This window comes from Schistocerca serialis, unplaced genomic scaffold, assembly GCF_023864345.2.
Source record: "Schistocerca serialis cubense isolate TAMUIC-IGC-003099 unplaced genomic scaffold, iqSchSeri2.2 HiC_scaffold_1402, whole genome shotgun sequence".
Taxonomy (NCBI): domain Eukaryota; kingdom Metazoa; phylum Arthropoda; class Insecta; order Orthoptera; family Acrididae; genus Schistocerca; species Schistocerca serialis.
In genome coordinates, this window is record NW_026047628.1 from 3254937 (window position 1) to 3276225 (window position 21289).

Consider the following 21289-nt stretch of genomic DNA (forward strand, 5'->3'; position numbering starts at 1 on the left):
CTTTTTGTTAGAGAAACTACAGTTAATTTGAACCTCGTATTTCGACAGTTACTGAATAATGTTAGAGTATTCTTATACAGAACTCCATTAAAACTAACACTACAGCAAACTGGTATTTACACATGATTAGACGAATACTAACGACACGAATAACCAAAGCACAGTGAAAATTAACAAAATGCAACAGACTTAATAACTTCTACAGCATTTCCTGTCATACGAACATGCTCAAACCGTGAAATGGTGTAGTAGCTGTGGGCACTTGAAATGCGATGACGTTAGCCGAAAATACAGAAGCTTCCGATCCCGCCCGTCTGCTTCGACGCATGTCACAAATATGGCGGAAACGACCATAAACCACGATTCCAATATGGCGCATATAAAGTCGTTACGTACACATTATGAGGACGAAAATACATCGGAAAACAGAGACACGTTCCACAAAAAGCCTAATGACTAACGGGACAAGCGCGGGATATTGGGGTTTTTGGGTGGGGACAAAATATAAACAAATTTAGACACCCACCCCCATACAAAACAAAACGACGAAAAAAACCGACATCACAAAACTCCACAAATACCACTAAACAATATCATCTGGAATCGGACACTTCCCTTGACCTATATAGCTCAACAGTAGCTAGCGATCCCATAAATTAGGATCAAACACTTCCCTTGACCTATATAGCACAAAAACATCTCCCGATACCTGCGCACTGTCAATTTTATCCATCATATTCATTCCTGAACGAAAACAACAACCGATCAATTTTACTAAAATTACCACAAGATGTACAGCGAACAACACTAAATTAATCTTCACACAAAATCGTTAACTCACTGAAACGAATTCGACTACAAACAGCCGACACTCGAACAGTTATGGATAATGAGCAAGAGCAAACTGGGCCCATTACATCACACAAACGAGAACTCTGAATATACCACCAAAGAGGACCACAAACCACAACACGACGACATCTACAAACATGCCACACACTCAAACCAAACTCCGCGCCGTCATGACGTCACACACAACACCCTTACGTCACGGGTCAAAGCCGACGCGTGGGATCGGACGCTTCTGTCGACCCCTTTCTTCCTCTGTGTTCATTCACGGATGTATACCCAATTTACAGTAGGCACCATTATTTTGGAATCTTTACATGCTATTAAAGAAAACCACATACCTGCAATGCGGAATTTCTCATTTTTTATTACTATCAAGATTAAAGATTGGTTAGTTTTTTCTTACAAAACTGATGTACTGAAACGACTTCCCACTATCTGTATATATTATGTATGACCTAAGTTCTGATGACATGTAATGCTTTATTAGACAAATTACAGTTAAGTTCATCTGTACCTCGTATTTCGCCAGTTCCTAAATATTGTTAAAGAATTCTTACACAGAACTCCAGTAAAACACACACACTACAACACACTAGTATTTACACATGATTAGACGAATATTACCGACACGAATAATCAAAGCACAGTGTAAACTAACAAAATGCAACACAATTACAGCATTTCCTTTCATGCAAACATACTCAAACCATGAAATGAGGAAGTAACTGTTGGCATCTGAAAAAAATGCTTACGTTAGCCCTAAAATCTGGAGCCGCTGTATGACTACATCAGATCACAGCAAATTATCATCACAAACGTTATTACACCTAAGTCAACATAACCGTACTAACATAGTGATTGTTCGAACTTCACTGTCCACCTTTCCTCGTATGTCACGCATGGCAATCATTGCATAGACAAACTGCTCCTGACAACACGTCACAATCTTAGCCGATACTTTTTTGAAGATACACGTAATGATTTTACCGGGCAGACCAAAACAGCAAGCACTAGTAAATCAGGTATTTGATTGTTATGAACATAACCTGAAAAAATTACAACATTCACACACCATCACCAAGCATACTATAGGTGATGTGATCACAATTAAATAAAGAATAAAACAAAAGAAGACAGCAGCATCAAATATAGCTACCACAGTGTCTGCAACAGATATCATCGAACTATTACACTCATCATACTCAACTGTTATGGTAATAGAAATGAAGTACCATGTGAATTTACTTCGGAAACAATTTTTTTCACTAATTTTTGTTTGCAGTTTATAAACGCTTATAGATTACCTGGAGTATGTCACACACAAATTTCCGCAAAACCAAGAGATTGCAGCTGATTGCATACACGAACGAGCAAAACCAATGAGCTTGCAGCAAGACAAAGCACTATGCTGTGGGCTGTGACAGAAGCAGTATCAAAGAACTAAAAAGATAAAGTGCGAAAATTAAATTCCATAGGTAAATACGTATCGTTATTTTAGTACAACAACTAGATAACATAAAATAGCTGTTATTGAAGGAATCCGTTTGAAAATTTCTTGGACTTTTAAATCTTCACTGTACTGTATGGGAACACTGATCTGAACAGGGATATCACATGATTGTAATTTTACAGGGAGCACGCGCATCTACAGGGTGGTTGACAGAGAGTCTTGTTGATTTTCCGTGTTGTTTTCTCGTTAGAGTTATGAGCTCTAAACACTTCGTCAAAGTTTTCATTAAATCACATAACAAATGGACGCTGTTTTATGACATTCCCATCCGAAGAAGGAAGGAAGATCGTATTTAACGCCACATGGACATCAAGGTAATTAGAGACAGTGCACAAGCTCGGATTGTGTTAAGGATGGGGAAGGAAATCGGCTGTGCCGTTTCAAATAAAACATCCTGGCTTTTGCTTCGAGCCATTTAGGGAAGTCACGCAACACCTAAATCTCTATGGTCAGATACTGGTTTGAACAATCGTTCTTCCAATTGCGAGTCCAGTAATCGGTCTTAGTAATCTGACTGGTTTCCTTTTCAAATCTTCTTTTGTAACAGCAATGTAATGAATCGGATGATACAGCCAGTTGATAATCTTCTCACGGGTTGTTTGATGAACAATATAAGGTTAGTCACTCCCTTCTTGTCGCATATTCACCAACAATATTCCAGTCAGCAGGCCAGTTCACTTTAACCAACTTTTTTAAAATTCTGTAGTTATTGCCAAAGGCAATGAGATACATTCCATTTCACTGTGAGAATAAGCATAAATTTTAACTCAATGAATTCTAGGTTAGCTTTTCCAGTGTTTGATTAATTCTAGGTTAGATATTTCCTGAATAGCGGACGAGCATGTCGCAGCAACAAATTTGTTTGGATTCTGCCCTGCGCAACAATCGCTAAAATGAGCTTTACCATTGTTGGTAGAGACTTCAGCATCCATACAAACAGCTTTCTATCTCGCATCTTACTCGTTTTCCCTATATTTCCGAGCACATGAAACAGTCTTCTTATTTTGACTTTATGGCACTGTCTGAAAAATTTAAAAAAATCAGTCGCTGCTTGTAAAACAAAGTATTGTTCATGAGATCAGTAATTGTCAACAAAACTTGCTGGAAACAGCAATTGCAGCTTACAATTCTTTTATATAAGTTTTGGGCCCACTACACCTCTTGTACCTTCTCCTCTTGAGCCCTGTCTTCTTCTAAAAGGTGAGCATTATAATTAGGTGTAAATGCATCTTTATTGACTCCAGGCCATGTACAAACATCACTGATCTTTATGACTACAAAGTCTTTCGTGACGGAGTCCTTGCACCAAAAGTTCTCGGTTTACTTGCCGCATCAGATTTAGATAACATCCAAAGCTTTCGATGACTACCTCCATCATCTTCGTCAGGGGTGAAACTGACTGTCGTGGACCAGTGAGGCTTCCGCTTTTATAAGCAGTGGATGGCATCTCATTGGCTGGATTACGTCACGGTGAAAACGGCGCGTACCAAGGTGGCGGCCTCTATATCTATAGATTTTCTTTGCGCGCTTTATCCAGCGTTGCTTGCAGCGCCATCCATCGCACAAGGTGGAGAACTGCGAGGAATGTCAGAAGTCTCCCTCTGCGCTTTTTTCTTTATCAATTGCGCGCTTCCATGCATTCCTGAGTGCATAACCAGAGCCTCTGTAGAAGTTATTTTCACAGAGTCTAATTTCAACTGCTTCCCTGATGACAGAGTCCCAATAGTTTGAAGCGTGAGCAAGTACTCTTGTTTCATCGAATGAAATCTTATGTTTATTTAGCAAACTGTTCTCAGCCACCGTCGATGTTTCTAGATACCTGTTTTGCAGGTGACGCTGATGTTCCACACAGCGATCGGCAACAGTTCTTATAGATTGGCCCACATAATTTTTGCCACACTCGCAAGGAATGCTGTATATTCCCGGTACTCTCAGGCCGAGATTATCTTTCACGGGTCGCAACATTTCCTTAATCTTCCTGGGTGTCCGGAAGACTGGTCTGATTCCCTGCCGACTCTGGACTCTGCCGATCTTGCTGGATGTTGCACCGCAGAATGGTAGCCGCGCGATGTGTTGGTCCTCTTCATCTGCTCGAACAGCGCCATTCCTAGGTTTCTTCGCCAGAGTAGATACGATATCACGATCGGGATATCCATTTTTTCTGAATACCGTCGTCAGATGGTTAATCTCGGAGCCGAGGTGATCCTTGTCCGAAATAGTCCTTGCTCTGTGTACCAAGGTATTCAGCATAGCTCTCTTCTGAGCTGGGCGGTGAAAACTATGCGCGTTTAGATATAAATCTGTATGTGTCGGTTTTCTGTACACAGAATGTCCGAGACGTCCATCTGATTTGCGTTCCACCAGCACATCTAAGAAGGGTAACTTCCCATCTTTCTCCACCTCCACTGTAAATCGTATGTTCTGATGTATACCATTCAAATGATCAACAAACTGCTGCAGTGCCTCATTGCCACGTGTCCAGATTAAAAATGTATTGTCAGCGTACCTGAAAAAGCAGGATGGACGTAAGGGAGCATTGTTCAACGCTCGTTCTTCGAAATCCTCCATGAAGAAGTTAGCTATGGCTGGTGACAGTGGCGAACCCATGGCTGTTCCGTAAGTCATTTCATAATATTTTCCACCATACAAAAAGTAGGTGGTCGTCAAAGTGTGTCGAAATAACTTCAGTATTTCAGGAGAGAAATGAGCAGCCAACGTTTTAACGTATCTTCCACCGGTACCTTTGTAAACAAAGAGACCACATCTAGGCTGATCATGATGTCATTCGGACCTATCCTCATCTGCTTTATGATGTCGACAAACATTTTTGAGTTATTAATATGATGGCTACAGTGGCCGACTATCGGTGCTAATAATTTGGTTAAGTATTTTGCCAACCGATATGTAGGAGACCCAATAGCACTAACAATAGGTCTCAACGGGACCCCATCCTTATGGACTTTGGGTACACCATGTAACCTGGGTTTCCTTGATGCTCTTGGTCGTAGATTCTTGACTAGTTCTTCTGGGAGGCCAGAGTTCTTCAGTAGCTCCCCTGTCTTCCTGCTAAGTGCTGCTGTAGGATCCCGTTTAAGAATTCGGTACGTGGCATCTTCCAATAATACGGCCACTTTCTTATGATAATCGGTAGCATTGAGGATAACTGTGGCATTCCCTTTGTCGGCTGGTAGTACAACTAACTCTTCATCCTTCCGCAACGATTTCAATGCCAGTTTCTCCACTCTGCTTACATTGGACTTAGGAGGCTTGGCTATTGCTAAAATCCGACTAGTTGCAACCTTTACCTCATCTGCTGCCTCTTCAGGAAGGTGCAGAACCGCTTGTTCTACTCCATTGATAAGCTCGCCACTGGTAGCTTTTGTGGAGCTGGAGAAAAGTTCAGTCCCTTACTGAGAACTGAGATGGTGGCATCATCAATTTCCTTGTCGGAGAAGTTGATAACTGTGCGATGTGCGTCGCTGGACCATGAAATTCCTTTTCCCCAGTTTAGGTGCACAAACTTTTCAGCCTGTTTTACTGTAGTCTTGCTTAAATTAGCACGCTGATGTGCAGCCAAGGTCGTGTCTACCCATTCCCAGTCCCATAGTGACAAAACTGCAGACAAAAACAGATGGCAACTATATAAAGAGTTAGCGTTGGCATCCAGTTCATACCTTGTATGGTGTATCCTCTCCCTGACGATCGCAAGACTTGTCTTCCGCAAAATTCTATCCACTGTAGCAGTTCGGATGTGATGTTTGACAACTGCGAAATTTGGTACAACCTCCTGTCATGTCAACGTTGTAGAAAAGCCACATTACTCAGCAGCTGTGACTGTTTCAAGCGCATCTTCTCCAGCTGACGAACGCTGCGCGCTACATCCTCCCCGTAGAGGAAACTAATATGACTACGAAGTCTTTCGCGACGGAGTCCTTGCATAAAAAGTTCTCATTTTACTTGCCGCGTCAAATTTGGATAACATACCAAGCTTTTGATGACTACCTCCGTCATCTTCGTCAGGGGTAAAACTGACTGTTGTGGACCAGTGAGGCTTCCGCTTTTATAAGCAAGTAAACGGAGAACTTTTTATTCAAGGACTCCGTCCCGAAAGACTTCGTAGTCATATTAGTTTCCTCTACGGGGAGGATGTAGTGCGCAGCGTTAGTCGGCTGGAGAAGCTGCGCTTAAAACAGTCACAGCTGCTGAGTAATCTGGCTTTTCTACAACGATGTCGTGACAAAGATATTGTACCAAATTTCGCAGTTGTCAAACATCACATCCGAACTGCTACAGTGGATAGAATTTTGCGGAAGACAAGTTGTGCGATCGTCAGGGAGAGGATACACCATACGAGGTATGAACTGGATGCCAACGCTAACTCCTTATATAGTTGCCATCTGTTTATGTTTGCAGTTTTGTCTCTATGGGACTGGGAATGGGTAGACACGACCTTCGCTGCACATCAGCGTGCTAATTTAAGCAAGACTACAGTAAAACAGGCTGATAAATTTGTGTGCCTAAACCGGGGAAAAGGAATTTCTGGGCCCAGCGACGCACATCACACAGTTATCAACTTCTCCGACAAGGAAATTGATGATGCCACCATCTCAGTTCTCAGTAAGGGACTGAACTTTTCTCCAGCTCCACAAAAGCTACCAGTGGCGAGCTTATCAATGGAGTAGAACAAGCGGTTCTGCACCTTCCTGAAGAGGCAGCAGATGAGGTAAAGGTTGCAACTAGTCGGATTTTAGCAATAGCCAAGCCTCCTAAGTCCAATGTAAGCAGAGTGGAGAAACTGGCATTGAAATCGTTGCGGAAGGATGAAGAGTTAGTTGTACTACCAGCCGACAAAGGGAATGCCACAGTTATCCTCAATGCTACCGATTATCATAAGAAAGTGGCCGTATTATTGGAAGATGCCACGTACCGAATTCTTAAACGGGATCCTACAGCAGCACTTAGCAGGAAGACAGGGGAGCTACTGAAGAACTCTGGCCTCCCAGAAGAACTAGTCAAGAATCTATGACCAAGAGCACCAAGGAAACCCAGGTTACATGGTGTACCCAAAGTCCATAAGAATGGGGTCCCGTTGAGACCCATTGTTAGTGCTATTGGGTCTCCTACATATCGGTTGGCAAAATACTTAACCATATTATTAGCACCAATAGTCGGCCTCTGTAGCCATCATATTAATAACTCAAAAATGTTTGTCGACATCATAAAGCAGATGAGGATAGGTCCGAGTGACATCATGATCAGCCTAGATGTGGTCTCTTTGTTTACAAAGGTATCGGTGAGAGATACGTTAAAACTGTTGGCTGGTCATTTCTCTCCTGAAATACTGAAGTTATTTCGACACACTTTGACGACCACCTACTTTTTATATGGTGGAAAATATTATGAAATGACTGACGGAACAGCCATGGGTTCGCCACTGTCACCAGCCATAGCTAACTTCTTCATGGAGGATTTCGAAGAACGAGCGTTGAACAATGCTCCCTTACGTCCATCCTGCTTTTTCAGGTACGTTGACAATACATTTTTAATCTGGCCACATGGCAATGAGGCACTGCAGCAGTTTGTTGATCATTTGAATGGTATACATCAGAACATACGATTTACAATGGAGGTGGAGAAAGATGGGAAGTTACCCTTCTTAGATGTGCTGGTGGAACGCAAATCAGATGGACGTCTCGGACATTCTGTGTACAGAAAACCGACACATACAGATTTATATCTAAACGCACATGGTTTTGACCACCCAGCTCAGAAGAGAGCTATGCTGAATACCTTGGTACACAGAGCAAGGACTATTTCGGACAAGGATCACCTCGGCTCCGAGATTAACCATCTGACGACGGTATTCAGAAAAAATGGATATCCCGATCGTGATATCGTATCTACTCTGGCGAAGAAACCTAGGAATGGCGCTGTTCGAGCAGATGAAGAGGACCAACACATCGCGCGGCTACCATTCTGCGGTGCAACGACCAGCAAGATCCGCAGGGTCCTGAGCCGGCAGGGAATCAGACCAGTCTTCCGGTCACCCAGGAAGATTAAGGAAATGTTGCGACCCGTGAAAGATAATCTCGGCCTGAGAGTACCGGGAATATACAGCATTCCTTGCGAGTGTGGCAAAAATTATGTGGGCCAATCTATAAGAACTGTTGCCGATCGCTGTGTGGAACATCAGCGTCACCTGCAAAACAGGTATCTAGAAAAATCGGCGGTGGCTGAGAACAGTTTGTTAAATAAACATAAGATTTTATTCGATGAAACAAGAGTACTTGCTCACCCTTCAAACTATTGTGACTCTGTCATCAGGGAAGCAGTTGAAATTAGACTCTGTGAAAATAACTTCTACAGAGACTCTGGTTATGCACTCAGCAATGCATGGAAGCGCGCAATTGATAAAGAAAGAGCGCAGAGGGAGACTTCTGACATTCCTCGCAGTTCTCCACCTGTTGCGATGGATGGCGTTGCAAGCAACGCTGGATAAAGCGCGCAAAGAAAATCTATAGATATAGAGGCCGCCACCTCGGTACGCGCCGTTTTCACCGTGACGTAATCCAGCCAATTTGAAGGAGGTAGTCATCGAAAGCTTGGAATGTTATCCAAATTTGACGTGGCAAGTAAACTGAGAACTTTTTATGTCACTGATCTTTTTTGGGTTGATGGAGACTATAATCCTATGAAACTTTCTTCCTGTAAATATGGTCTGTATGATCAGACTTGTACAGGGATTACATGAGTGTGATGTTAAGTGACAATCCTAGGAATTTAATTTTTTTTCCACAGTGAAAGTAGTAAGACTGAGCCATTGAAAAACTTTCAGCTTGATTTCTCGCACCATCCCAAAGTTCTGGTGAACTAAATTTTCTTACATGATGGTCCTTCTGCCTTCTTCACTTGTGTTTTTGAATGCTCTTTTCTTCATCGCTATAACCACAACACCTTAACGTAGTCCAAGTTTAATCAGAAACATGGTCTTACAGAAGTTGATATACTCTGTTCTTCGTAGCAAGTAGAACATAACAGTGAAGTTCCTTTTTGAGTTCACTCATATGCTAGCGTTTTTTTAACGATCTTGCCTGAGTTACAGCAAATAAGGCCCCTTTTTCTCTCACACATCTCTAATTTGTAATATCTTTAAAAAATGTTCAGCATTTTCTGCATGAATAAACTTCTTATGACATTTACTTCTGCAGTTTTCTCAATGTGAATCTTTCATGTAAGCTCCTGGAACATGGAGTTCACTGAGTGAAGTGTAGGATTCTTTGCAGTAGTATCTGATTTTGAAAACATTTATATCCCTGTGTTCTCAATATTTATATATGTTTTATGGCGTTGCTTGTCCTTGAAAGTGTTTCTCCTGTCTCTAAATTCTGTTCTTTACTGGGGTGCCCATCAGTAATGTCACATTCATTTGCTGTCTACAATAGCTTTGAACTTTGTTACCATCACTCGGCTTTAATGGCCTCAAATTAAGATTTCATTATTTTTGTTGCTCTTCATCTGATTCATTACCAGATGTTGGTTGGTATTCAAAAATAAGACGAGAGATATCCGATGTCGAATGTGAATCACGATTGTTGTAACCAGCGAGGAAAGTATAGGGAAAGTGTCTGATTTGAGTGGTATCTCATTCAGGAAATATGAAGAATCAAGGCAACGTACAGAAGAACAGAGACAAAGTCTTGTATCTTGTGTCTCCTGTATTTCATACTTCCCTTACCCTCCAGCTTTGCAAAAATTAAAAAAAAAAGAGGTTTCCATTCTGCATCCATAGAAAATTAAGGGAACAGAAAAAAGAAATAAAGCGTTGAAATCTGATGTCAAAGCAACGGTATTTCAGAGGACTATTGTTATACATACATGCAAGAGACTGCAAATTCTATAGAACAAATTCCATCATATTTTCCTCTGGAACTCATAACTAACAAATTGACAATACATGAGAGCTCTGAAATCAAACAAACGTCCCTGATTTTTTAACTCTTTATGGCATAAATAGGAAAAACCAGAAAGAATGGGGGAAAATGCTCACCAAACGTTGTTGCCAATATAAATATCTGCCTCAGGCATTACAGTTATGGTGCCATTAGTAGTTCGTATTAAGAAACACCTGGGCAATTCAAGATAGCTATTTGTAACAGAGAAATGTTCACTGACATAATGTTTACATATTTGTTGAAGTGAGTATTGCGATCCAACAGTAAATCCTGAGAGATACCTAGCTGTAGCAGAGGGATGAATAATAGTGACGACTCAAAGGTGCAAAAGATCGACTTATTGTATTAATGTGACGATATTTTTTAGCAGTTGTAAAGATTGGTTGAAATACTATGAATATCTGTACAGCAGCTAAAGACACAATGACCACACTAGCAAAAACAGCCTTATTCAAAGCAGCCAGCAATATCTGAAAATGTCAATTGAAAAAATATCACAAAAAAATAATGCTAAGTTAAAAAATATATTACCGACAAAATAGAGGATATAACCTACACATAGTTTAATGTGGATTAAGGTATGATAACTGAGCTTAACATTTTATCTGGAAGCATCTATTAGATTTTAAAGAATTTCAAGTAAAACAAACTTGATACCATTTTAACAATGGTATCGTCATTCAAAGAATCTTTCACCTAGGTTTTAAATTTATATCAGCTCGAAACAAAATGCCCTTTTGAGAATTTTTGGAAGTTGCAAGTGCTATGCGTAGGACATTTTGCAGTAAATTGGCGTTTGTGTTTATAAGAACAGTTTTTTCGTTCTGATGCGATTTGATGTCACTTCAGATTAACTTCAAATATGTGAAAGCACTTATAAATTTTGTGTTGATATTTCATTATAACATTTGTGACCAAACACGAAAATGAATTTACTATACTGGAATTATGATATCTTAAAATACTGATAGTTGTGCAGTAATGTAAATATCTACTTGCCTGTACTGAATGTTCTCTAAAATTATTGTCACTCTTCGGTGAGGAAAATGGAACTGTGTTACCTAACTAGCAAGCATCAATTGAAAGTAATTGCTGAAATATAGAATCAGATTCCTTTCACAAAATTTAAGTTTATTTTGCCACTTAACAAAAATTTTGTTTACATTTCATACTTGAAAAATGATAGCTCAGAGAAGATGTTAAAACAGTGTCTATTCATTAGTTAATTAGAATCAAAATCCAATAATAGAAAGTTGCAACATCAGCTACATCTATACTACTTTACTTAGTTCCTGTCGTTCCCTCTGGAACATAGGGCTGTGACGAAATTCCTCTACCTGGTACGATTTCTAGCAAGTCTCTTCACTTCACTCCAGGTTTTCCCATCCTCTGGAACTTCTCTCTCGATCCTCCTTTTCCATGTCTGTTTGGGACGACCACGTTTTCTAACTCCTTGAGGGTTCGAGTATAATGCCATCCTTTCAACAGCTCTATCTGGTTTCCTCCATGTATGCCCAATCCTGTTCCGGTTTCTTTCTTTGATTTGTATATTGATTGGTTGCTGATTTGTCTCCGTCTAAAGATCTTCTTTTGTAATTTTATCTGGCCATCTCACATTTAAAATACGCCAATCAAAAACCTGTCTCCTATCCTCTTCCCATCCCTAGCCCATACTTTTTCTTTTCCTTCTCATTTCCCTCACATAACAGATTCTGGTGGTCAACCCACGAATAGGGGTGCGGAGGAAATGCCAAGCGAATATGCCGTACATCTGGCAAATCGTCAGTGCCTGGGCGATAAGGCGGCAGCCCCACCAAGGCAATTGGAAGCAGTGGACTAATCACCTGCTCTCCTTAAATAACCTGATTACTGAAACCGAAATGAGAATATAAAACTGGATGGATAAACTGATAATACATCTATACTGAATTACCTAATTTCTTTTTCTGGGACAGGCTATAGGGTTTCCTCCTTCTGTAGTGTTTAAAAAAGTACTCACGCTCAAGCTCAGTGCAAAATACATATCACAAAGCTACTCATACTAGGCTCGATATAATTTACAAATAAAATGAAGTTTCTTTTCTTAAGAGATATATGTGCCAATTAAGCACCAAATAAAAGTTGGTTGTAGTGTCTACTACTATAGTGACAAAACTGACCTGCTGATACAAGACACAGTGAAATAAAAATCACTGTTTGGATGCTATATGTCTTCTTTGTTGCATGACAGCAGGCAGGCAAATACATATTAATTAAAACACTAGATAAAAGTGCACTTTCAAAGCCAGCTGTCAACTGCAAATCTGGAAGCTCATTCGGAATATTCTATGGCATTAAATAAAGTTAGATGGTATTTTATTCTCTTAGGTTACAATTTAATCACTTAGGCACAGTTTTTGGCAAAATCGGAAATAAGATACACAAGTAGATTACTGCAATGACGAACATATGTCTCAGGCTACAATACACATCAATTTTTTATTTCAGTAGTACTTTCATCTTTATTGATTTTGTAACTCAAAACTGAACTGTCACATTCCAACGTTTCAAGGTCTTGCGCTACTAGTACTCTGCAGATCAGAATGTCAACACACCTATGTTTCCTTCGATTCACATTTGTTGGCTTCGCAAACTCACAGTCAAAGTCTCAAACTCCAGCCTAACCTAGGCTTCAGGCTTCACTAAACGTAATTGTGTCACTAATCTAGTTTTTCCATTCATCAAACAACAATGAAAATCAGTAACAAACCCTAAAATGCATAATAACCAGACATATAAAAGTTATTTTGGCGCTCTGCATATTAAAACTAATGTAATTAATTCATTCCACCTACTGAAAGTAATAATTATGTTAAGTGATTCTTATTGGTTTCCATATACTGCCATCCAATTGCCTATGGCCAGCATCAATAAATTTCCATCAGCACACAATGCAAGAGCCACCAACCCTGTATGGGTACTCTAGTCACATTCTGTAATGAAATATTAATCTTAATCACGTGTTACATATCAAGTGCATGTTAGGTAATGGTAACGTATTATTAAACACCCCAGATTCTCATTAGATGTAATTTACTTAATGTTACCACATGTCACTGGCCATAACTGTAGGTATTTTAACCATAAGAATGCTTAGCAAAAACGAAAATTTATTCACAACCTGCAAATATGCAGCCAGCATTAACTTGTACCAAATGAGAGAGACAGTTTGTGTATGTGTACCAATGAGAGCTGATAGTTTGATTTAAGCACCACAGAGATGCAATGTGCCTGACAAATGCTGTATGTCAATCTCTCGTCACATCTACTCCCACAAGGCCACTCCCCTAACCCCTTCCCACCCCCCAACTCCCTTTCTGTCGTAGAGCAGAATTTCAAATGTGTGGGACTTTGTGGCAAACTTGATGAACGACGCTTATATAAACAGGTGTCAGGGGCTGTGTAGCACGAAGGGTGTCCTCAGTAGTGGATGGTGGCGAGGGTGTTGCTGTCATCTGTGGTTCAATGAAATTGCTCATTGCTTTTTGTGTGCCAGGGTGCAAGCTGGTCACCAGGTAACAGGTAAGCTGGCTTTACCTTCTGAGTGACACTGTTTTTGGGTTATCATTGTACACTGTTTCCAGTTTATACAGACAACCAGCCCATTACTTTCGCTTTACGAGGCCTAAGGAAACCTTTCCCTGACGTAGTTTTGTGATTTTGGCCGTTAGAGTTATTATTAGTCAATTTGCCATGGATGTGAGACACCTTACCATGCCTGCTGCTGTTTTTCACAAGCAAGTGTTCATCAAAGCGTACAAAAGCACTCAATCTGTAGCTAATACCACAATTAAACTTGCCAAGGACAGATACACTTGTCCGATTGCTAGGAAAGGCTGTTGATCATGCACTAGAGCATGTGTTACACTTCATTCAGCGAAAGCAACCACTATGTACATTGGCCAATAGGTCATTTTTCTGATTCCACGTAGCGTTTTTCCTATGTACACAATGACTCAATGTGCCCACTGCCTCAAGCAGAATTGTTCTGGTAAATCCTCAAGGCAACTGAGAGATACACCTGTTGGGCTGATATGACTCAAATTATGTACATTTCTGTGGAAAAGCCAGCCAGGACTTTTCTTGCTACATGACCCACTTGGTTTGACAGCCTGGTACACATCACAATGGACCACAGACCACAGTTAAAATCACTGTCATTCCTCAAACTGGATAAGTTGTGTTGTTGCCAACACCATCATTCCACTTGTTATGAAAATCTTGTACAGTACTGTGGCACGGACTATATTTCCCCAAGTATGCTCTCATGAGGTACAAAAAAATGTTAATATCAGTTTAATATCTGCCCCGTCCTGCTTCACAAGACTAGAATATTAAGCTCATTTTTGGTTCCTGATGGGGTGCTGAAAGCATTCTCTACCTCTGTCTCACGATGTCTCCTCTTATTCGAACTATCTTAAAGTAACCAAATGCCACGTCACCTACAAAGTCTTCCAATGTAGCAGCACAGAGGAGTTGTAAATATCAGGCTCATACTACATATCACTTTGTAAATTCGGTACTGTACCCAAATTTAATATAATCATCTGTCCCTGTGTAGTTGGGAGATTCAAATTCCGTTAAAAAATTTCACCACAAAGAAAAAACGTCTGATTACCAATTCAACTCTCGAATAATATCTGTGGTAATTTCTCCTTCGCTTCCACCCTCCTAGCAGCACGTCATTGATATGAAATTGATTGACGAATTAATTAAATTGATCATGAGAGTCGCTTTCCATGGTCAGTAATTTTTTTTCTCGCAGTCAGATTACACTCGTTAGGTAACTGTTGCAGACGCTCCTGTGGCGTCTCTGGAGGCTCCCCACAGGCTAGGTACTTACTTCCTCTGATACCAATATGGATGCTAGGCTGTCTTAAAATAATTGACGATATCCATCTCTAACTACGGTCTGTCTCTCGGTTGCCTTGTCATGCTGGTGGAAGTAAGTGACTTAGAATCCTGGTTTCCCACTCCCAAACCAGTCGTGCTGAGACCTGTCGGTGTATGGGCGCAGCAGGATGTTTCACTCCTCTCACCACTCCCGCATAGCCTTCACCCCCATCACCACCCTGCCACTGGGTTGCATGTGAACAGCTGTCACTCCCACCCCTCGTATCAGGGCTCTATTGCTCCTGTCCAACAACCCACTGCTCACTGTGTGAGGCAGCTGATTCCATGCGTGCTAAAGTTGTCCTATCTTTCTCTGAAGGAGTGTGAGGTTAAATGTCACTGGGGTAAATACCAGGATGCTCAACAACATGCTCCTCCTCACCTCTTCTGCAAACCAAAACGTTCTGAGAAATGTTTCCGAAATGGGAATCCATAGAGGGAGTATGATGATCTTTTCAAGGAAATCTATTGAGAATCGTCATCTGAAGCTGACTGCAGAAGGATTATACTGCGGCCAACACACATTCTGCGTATAGATAAGATAAGAAAAATTAGCGCTTATACCGAGGTATGTAGACCATCTTTTTCTCCCTCACCCTGTGTGCAAGTGGAATAGGTAAAGAAATGAGCAGTAATGGTACAGGGGTATCCTTAGCCAATCACTGTACAATGGCTTGTGATGTATGAATATCGACGTAGATGTAAATTTAATATACATATTAAGATGTCAGTTCATCCATTTACAGGCACACTAAATAATTAAGGAAGAACGTCGCCTCTAATTTATCGAGAAAACAAAGACAGAACTTCTGCTGCTGACTGTCTCACTGTGGAAATGTTCGTATTAGCCCCTAATTTTCTAATTGCAGTCACTTCTCGAGATGTATGTGAGAGGTTGTAATGTGTTTCGTCAGATTATCGTTTATCTGTCTTATTCTCATGATTCCTCCAGTCTTCGATAATACAATTTGTATACACCTGATTTCGAGAGCAAGGAATGTCCTCTGCCAAGTTACAGACGCCCGCTGTTTGTCTGGTAATCACATTCCAAGAGCTCTATTCCATTAGTCAGAAGGCTGTCTACACCTGCACCCGTCAATGACTAGGCAGAGAGCTATCACAACGAGAAAAGTTGCACACTAATGTACAGGAGGAAATTCACAACCAAGCAGAGTGTGCATGGACTGCACAAAGAAATTCAGCTATCTACACATATCCCCGATACATGTCCTAATTCCTTTATCGTATTCTGATGATTACCACATCAGAAATACGACAGTGCAATGATCTCTAAATCTTTTTTGATAGCACATCGTATCTCTCTCTCTCTCTCTCTCTCTCTCTCTCTCCCCTTCTCTGTCCTCGTTATTTTTGTAAGATCCATGGAGTAAACCTATAAACTATAAAAATTTCGGTAGAGAACTCAACAAAATTTTACCGCCTCTCTCTCTCTCCTGTTATATCAAAAACAAATACCGTATGGCCGGCCGCGGTGGTCTCGCGGTTCTAGGCGCTCAGTCAGGAACCGCTAGACCGCTACGGCCGCAGGTTCGAATCCTGCCTCGGGCATGGATGTGTGTGATGTCCTTAGGTTAGTTAGGTTTAAGTAGTTCTAAGTTCTAGGGGACTTACGAACTCAGCAGTTAAGTCCCATAGTGCTCAGAGCCATTTTTGAACCAAATACTGTATGATTGTTGACATCGCCCATATGAGGTGATCCCATTATATATACATGTTTTGGTCCACTGGACCAGGTGGCTAGCGATCGAAGACGTTTCTACGGATCTGAGTAAAGTTTCGCCCTTGTACTGGACGAAGATCCTAGCCCACGGACTATCAATCGTAAGGAGAGGGTTGAAATGGTTCAAATGGCTCTGAGCACTATGGGACTTAACATCTGAGGTCATCAGTCCCCTAGACTTAGAACTACTTAAACCTAACTAACCTAAGGGCTTCACACACACCCATGCCCGAGCAGGATTCGGACCTGCGACCGTAGCGGTCGCGCGGTTCCGGACTAAAGCCACAATGGCTGGCTAAGGAGAGGGTTCTTGTGATGTTGTTTCATAAGCAATTTGATACATTGTTTTTGCTGTAAGACACTGAAGCAGTGTATGACTACAGCAATGTACACAGACATGCACGATGTTTTTCTACCATAACTTCCAGGTCCATGTCAGGTTTGATCCAACACTAACACGTTTGATCCATTGGCTCTCACACAAAAAACTAGACATCAAATGCTGTAAATTATGCTCCTGCCACAATACATGGGGTGGTTGGAATAAGAGACAGAGTTGGTGTTTCTTACTGACAAAAATGTGGAAGGTACTACAACATATGGAAAATGGAAGAGTTTGTGGTGTTGTGCAATGTTTCCAAACAGCTGTCAAAATGTGACGACCTCTACATTTAATCTCATCTTCTACAGTGATTACGTATTCTCCATCAATTTCGCAACTGTACCACATTTACCCTAATTTTAACACATTTTATCCAATTACGCAAGGTCCAAGCCACCACCCTCAACGAGTTGTCAAGCCAACAAAATGTCTCGTCACGTCACTGCCGTTATGTTGTCAGCCGAAGACATTGCAGTATGGTTCTCAATTTATGTATCATTGCAAAACCATCCCCCCCCCCCCCATTACTTTGCGAGGGCTATATATGTATGGATATATCATGAAGCCTGTTACACTGCCAATATCACATGACACAATGCTGCTTCTTTGTGTAGGAAATAGCCACCTGCGGAGAGAGGGTGCGATAACTACGTTCCTTAGGCGAAACACTTCATACATTTGGTAAGATTTAATTACAGTTTGCCATCTTACTCTATGTGGACGGGAATCATGAAGTATTTTCTCATTTATAGAATAAAGTTGGAGACTGAAAGAGCTCCTTGCATTGTCTTTGACCAACCCTCTCTGCAACACAGTCGCCGAATTAATTTGCAACTGACCATAAGTAGGAGGATACGGTACCCACTACATTCCAATTCTCATGCAGGAACTGTGCGAGCTCGGGCTGAGTATGTAACTGCTGCACAAGAAAGAGTGTTCCATATCAACCTTACTCTCAGCATCCATGCAAGCCCATAAGATCTCTCCAAATGTGTGTATGTCGAGGAGGTGAGCACCCCTTATTGATGTATAGTATATATGAGAGTACTGTGGTGATGTAACAGACACTCAACAAGAAATGTGTGGTTTATGCATGATGGAGGTCCAGACGAATGGAATTTGAAACATTTTACGTAAATCAACTGTGATATCAATTCTGGAGTCCGTACCAAGAAGGTACTGGCAAGAGAAAAATGATTATAGAACATAAACACATACACTCCCAAGGCTATACAGTTCTGCACTTAAACACGCTATAATGTTAAAGCCATGTGGTTTCTGAAATATTAGTCGTGCAGTAAGCAATAGTCTCAGTGCTCTACTGCAGGCACATATGTCCAACATCAGACATACATCCACCCTGCAAGTTTTCTTTCCCACTTACTACGTTGACAGACTTTAAGATGATAAAACTACTTCCTTATATAACAACGAAAAACACAGATTTTTTTGTGATACATGCGCGATATAACTTTCCAGAGTGTCTAGCGCTCACCGTTCACAACCGATTACGGTTCAGTCCTGTAAAATGATCGCCAGCAATGGAAAATGCGGCTTATGAGGAAATAGACAAATGCATAGCAATGGTATTTGACATGTGAAATAATGCACCAAGATGCACTAACTCTGTGAACAGGACAACTGTCATGCAAATGCACAGACAGGATTAGCAGTATCTCACAAAGCTATGTCAGTGCCTTATAATCAAAGTAGTTATGAAACTGATGACTCGATTCATGTCCAAAATGTGACTGGGAAATAGTGTACTTCGTATGCATCTGAAGGAGGGCTCCAAAATAGGTTTTCCATTGGTTTGGTGGATATGCTGCACTAATTCCATGTACAGAACACTCTCTCTTTTCCCGACAATGATACACACACACACACACACACACACACACACACACACACACACACACAAACACACAACTGTCAAGCAAATGTATACACAGGGCCTGCAGTACCTAAAAAACACCCTGTCAGTGACTTAGAAACAAAGTAACAATGAAACAGCGACTTGATTCATGTCCAAACTTTGACCAGGAAATGGCGAACTTCACGTGTATCTTCGTTCATCTAAAATAGGTTGCTGAAATAGGTTTTCCATCTGTTTGGTGGACATGATTCGTCACACATGCGTTGGAAGTTCTCTGTTGGCTGTGGTATGGAGAGGTTTGGTGTTAACGATTGCAGGTAGCACTCTCACACCCTGAGCAACTGTCTACAAAATCATCCATTATGGCAGTCAATTTGTACATAGTCCTACCACTTCAGTAGACATATTGCATAATATTGTTAAATAAACCATGGAGCAACTCTTCTGTAAGGTAACTGAGCCATGGTAAAAATTGCTGTTTTGAAGAGCGCGCCGCAGTGCGTAGTGTGAAACAGCCCCCCTCCATTTCTGGCGACGGCGCCGCTGTGGCAGTCGCAGCTTTGGTGTCTCCCTCTGTTGGGAAAGAGGAAAAGTTGCCTGTTCACGTGCATTTAAGGGGCGCTATGAGCCCACCAGTGAGTCAGTGGGGGCCAGTCTCTCGTCCCCAGCTTCCTAGTCTGTCGCTCGTCCGCATTTCTTAGGCACTTAGTGTCGGTCTGTCGTTCAGAGTGCTAGTATGTCTGTCGTTCGGATCAACCTTTAAAGCCGTCAAAATGAGAGTCTTTCCAATCCGCCAGTAAGAGAACTCGACGAGTGGTCGCCTGGTCAGAGCTTAGTTCCTGCATGTGAGTCTGCACGTTAGGTCGCCAGTCTGCTCGAGTTTGCTCAGGCAATCGCATTGTAGGTTGGATCGATCGGTTGGTCGGTCGCGCACTTGAGACACAAGATGACTTGTCCGTCTTGAGCGTCGGCGCATGTGAGGTCGCCATGTGCGTCCAGTGGGCCGCGGCGTATAGCGACGGGTAGTGGCTTTGTGGTCTACAAGAGAGCAACAGGAGTCAACCCATGACATCAGTCTGGCCGGTGCGAGCTGCGACGATGTGAGATGGGAGATCGGCGCACCTTCCTGCTTCCGTTGAAGAAGCTGGCAGCGGACGGTTTGGGAGAGCGATTTGGGAGTGCTGCGCCAGGTCTTCTCGAGAAATCGCAGTTTATGAGAAGTTGAGTGATTGGTGATATGTTGTTTGATTTACTCTTGTTAGATTCTACTTGTTTTCTTGGTGAGGTCACCAGACGTTTTACTTTGGGATCGTCCCACAATTCTTCTCTGTTTGACCACCCGCAGGAAGGTGGTTGTTTATAAATTGGGTGGTCCGTTTTTCCCTTGTGGAGTAGGGGTGGGTTAGAGGAACCTGCAGTTCAGGTTGTTCGGTAATCTCACTATCAATTTACCGTACGTTAGTAGCTGCATCTGTCGTGTTTGTCGGATCTGGTGTGTTAAAGAATTTATCACTTGGAGTGTAATGACCTAATACCTGAAATATGTTTTGATCTTTGGAAACTAGGATATTATTGCCTATGATCTTGAGAGGCGGTATCTGTGTACTGTAGAGCATCTTAACTACTGTTTGGCCAAACTTGTAGAATTTTATATAAGATCGCATTTCATGGGCTTTTATTTAAATGATCATTTTAGTATATAAAGTTGCCACCCTTTCTTAGAAGTTAAAATCAAGTTGCACCTACGGTGGCAAGGTTACTATTTTAATTGTTAGTGTTCTATACCATTTCCATACCTCCTATGAGGGGGTGCATAGTTTGGGTGATGGTGTAAATTGTTAAAACTCTTAGTTTAAAGTTATCTGGTGTGTTGCGGATTTGCACCAGTGTACTCTTTCATAGGCTGTTGTGAGCGGTCGTAATTACAGCCGTTTCAAAAGGGAGCAGTAAGATTCTCAGCTCGAAAGCTCATACAGTCAAAACTTGTTTCTTGCTGCCTCTGAATAAACTGTAAACTTGATATTTAGAGGGTGCTTTCTGATTA

The 21289-nt window shown here is 41.4% G+C and overlaps 1 protein-coding gene across 5 annotated transcripts in view; it reads right to left on the reverse strand.

Moving 5' to 3' along the window:
* The window catches only part of LOC126442745 (zinc finger protein 93-like), a 128086-nt gene extending 125831 nt beyond the window's left edge, over positions 1 to 2255 (reverse strand). For all 5 annotated transcript variants that reach the window (XM_050090757.1, XM_050090756.1, XM_050090755.1 and 2 more), the window contains exon 1: positions 2157 to 2255. In XM_050090757.1, the coding sequence (XP_049946714.1) occupies positions 2157 to 2212 (56 nt within the window). In that variant the 5' untranslated portion in view covers positions 2213 to 2255. The remainder of the gene's footprint in view (positions 1 to 2156) is intronic.
* Between the last annotated feature and the right edge of the window lie 19034 nt (positions 2256 to 21289).